The sequence below is a fragment of the Aptenodytes forsteri genome, unplaced genomic scaffold (genome assembly GCF_000699145.1).
Source record: "Aptenodytes forsteri isolate BGI_AS27 unplaced genomic scaffold, ASM69914v1 Scaffold209, whole genome shotgun sequence".
NCBI classification, from domain to species: domain Eukaryota; kingdom Metazoa; phylum Chordata; class Aves; order Sphenisciformes; family Spheniscidae; genus Aptenodytes; species Aptenodytes forsteri.
This window is the reverse complement of record NW_008795034.1, coordinates 215,770-218,481: the sequence shown is the minus strand read 5'-3', so window position 1 is coordinate 218,481 and position 2,712 is coordinate 215,770. Positions and strand designations below refer to the sequence as shown.

General features: G+C 60.4%; 1 protein-coding gene across 1 annotated transcript in view; it reads left to right on the top strand.

Annotated features, from left to right (window-relative positions):
• The window catches only part of BCL7B (BCL tumor suppressor 7B), a 3,809-nt gene extending 1,103 nt beyond the window's left edge, over positions 1 to 2,706 (top strand). Inside the window, exons 2-5 of the mRNA XM_009276420.1 lie at positions 415 to 561; positions 1,656 to 1,841; positions 2,031 to 2,110; positions 2,512 to 2,706. Of these exons, the coding sequence (XP_009274695.1) occupies positions 415 to 561; positions 1,656 to 1,841; positions 2,031 to 2,110; positions 2,512 to 2,604 (506 nt within the window). The 3' untranslated portion in view covers positions 2,605 to 2,706. The remainder of the gene's footprint in view (positions 1 to 414; positions 562 to 1,655; positions 1,842 to 2,030; positions 2,111 to 2,511) is intronic.
• Positions 2,707 to 2,712: the final 6 nt, after the last annotated feature.

Here is a 2,712-nt window from a genome sequence, read left to right as displayed (position 1 = left end):
CCCTGCCCCGGGGCGGGCCGGCTCGCCCCTGAGCCTGGACCGCAGCGTCTCCCCCGATCCCCGTCTGCCGCCGCCCTGCGGCGATGCAGCCGTGCTGGCGGGTCTGGAATGTTTTTCCCCCTTGGACCTGAGCTCACGCGCTCTCGGACGATCCCCTCTCGCTGCCTGTGATCCTTTTTGCCTCGATCCCCAGAGGAGTTGTTTTTATTTGGCGGTACTCAAGGACAGGCGTCGACTCCTCCTTTCACTCCTGATTCTGAACCCTTTGTGGCTGAAGTTTTGCCTCCCGGTTAGAAAAGTGCCCAGAAAGGAAAGGGAAAAGGCCTGCACGAGCACGTCCCCCGGGCTGCTGGGAGAGAGAAAGGGGAGCAGCTTCTCTGGAGCAGTTTGTGCACCTCTGCACCCTCTTGCCAGTGGTGGGCTCCTCTGACCTCGTGTTTTCTGCTTTCCTCTCTCTCCTCAAGAAAGAGAAATCCAAATCAAGTAGCAGCACTGCCCGAGAACCCAATGGCTTCCCAGCTGACACCTCTGCCAACTCCTCTCTCCTTCTGGAGTTCCAAGGTGAGTCTGGCTGAGCCCCCTTCAAGCTGGGGGAAGACTCCAAGGCCTTATAGAAGCTGGGATGTTGCTGGCTTATGTACGCTACGCATATTGGGAAGAGCAGCACATGTCTTCAGTGCGGGGTTGCGTTGATCCATTTCTGGACTGTCCCTGCTGAAACTATTCGTTTTTGCTGTCAGAAGGAATCTTAATTGGCTGTTTCTGGGATCTTCCTGTGGGAAGCCTCATAAGGAACTGGAGGAGTGGGGGTTCCCATTCCCACTTTGCAGTCCCTGCGGGGGAGAGGCCGGTAGCTGCCTGCAGCTGAGCCCTCTGCTTCCAGCAGTGACTTGCATGGACCTTAGGATGGAAGGGCAGAGGATCTCCTTGACGTTGCTCTTGATCCCGGAGCACTGCAGCCAGCCGCGAGCAGGCCGGGTTCTGTGGTAGAGCTGAGCAAGGCTCAGGCAGCGCATGGTCTCACTGCTGGAGCAGAGCTTGTGCCTGTCCCCAGCCTTTCCACTCGGCTCTCCCTGCGGCCGAGGAGGATCAGGGAATGTGTTGGCACTTGCAGTAGGTGCGGTGAGAAGGTTAGCGTTGCAGGTCTGCAGTGTGGGACAGCTTTATCTGGAAAAGATGTGTGCCAGGATTGCCTCCCCGGCCGGAGGCAGGTGCTGAGCGTTGCTCCTGGTGTTAGGTTGCTGCCTCGCAAACAGAAGAGGTACAAAACCCCGGTACACAGGCAAGAGGTCTCCTGCCCTCGAACGCCTGGGGCCCTCGCAAGCTGCAGACGTGAGATTTGGCGGCACAGCGCTTTGCATCGCCCCCCCTGCCTTCTGCTCGTTCTTTCCAAATAGCCCAGGGTCGCTCTCTGTCTGCTCAGACTCATTCGCTGGGCAGAAGCACCCCCTCTCCCGTGGGCCAGCTGTGTATCTGATGCCAGCCATGTCCCGGCGGGGAGCCTTGTGCCCGGCAGCCCTTACGGTGATGGGTGACAGTGAATCCCCTGTACTCCGACTGCCTCTGACTGTGCTCTTCCTTCTCCCCAAGACCCCGGCTCTCAGTGCCGCCCTCGGCTGCCTGTGCCCCCGGGTCAAGGTGCTCTTCTTCACTAGGTGCTGTTTCTGCAGATGAGAACAGCAACCAGAGCTCCCTGTCGGACGTCTACCAGCTCAAGGTGGACAGCAGCCCCAACTCCAGCCCCAGTCCCCAGCAGAGCGAGTCCATGAGCCCTGCCCATACGTCCGACTTCCGCACGGACGACTCGCAGCCACCCACACTGGGGCAGGAGACACTGGAAGGTGGGTGCTGGGCCGGGAAGGGAGGAGGCGGACGGCCCTGCTGGAGCCGTTACTTGTCCGGTGGGTGACTGAGGCACTGCTGGGAGTCTTGTGTCTTCTGCTGGAGGTCTCCTCTCCTGGCTCAGCACTGAGCTGGGTACTGCCATGCTCCTGGGTCGGAAGTTCCATTATCCCTTCTGTTCTCCCCAGAGCCTTCCCTGCCTTCCTCGGAAGTTGCAGACGAGCCTCCCACTCTCACAAAGGAAGAGCCAGTCCCCCTTGAGACTCAGGTAAGGGAAGGAGGATTGAAATGATGTCTGAATGCGCACGGACCCCCCTTGGCCCTTTCACCGTCATTACTGCCCCTTGTAGCAGAATCGTCTCGACGGATGGGCTTGCTCTGCAGTCCCAAAGCGCCCTCCAGGAGCTCCCCCAAACCTCCCGGCTTTCCGAGCTGTCCCCTGGTTCAGTTCAGGTGTTAAAGTGTGAAGAAAGGGTGTGGAGGTGGAGTAAAACAACGATTCTAGCTGGCTCCGGGGCTGAAGTGGGTTCCCATTCCTGGGGCTTCCTCACAGATGAAAGCCCGGGGTGTCCCCACAGCGTGACACACAGCCTTGTCTAGGTCCGCGTGGCTTGGTGGGCACGCTGCGCTCCTGTCACTGCCCGTGACCTCTGCCTCTGGCTCTTGCAGGTAACTGAAGAGGAGGAGGACTCCGGTGCGCCGCCTCTGAAGAGATTTTGTGCCGATCAGAACTCTGTGTGCCACACGGCCTCGGAGAGCTAGCCTGCCCGTCCCCGGGGAGAGCGCCTTCGCCAGCCCCTCGCAGAGCCGCCCGCCCTCCCCCGGGGGACGGGGTGCTTCCCTCCAGCCTGCCCCTTCCCCAGAGACGGG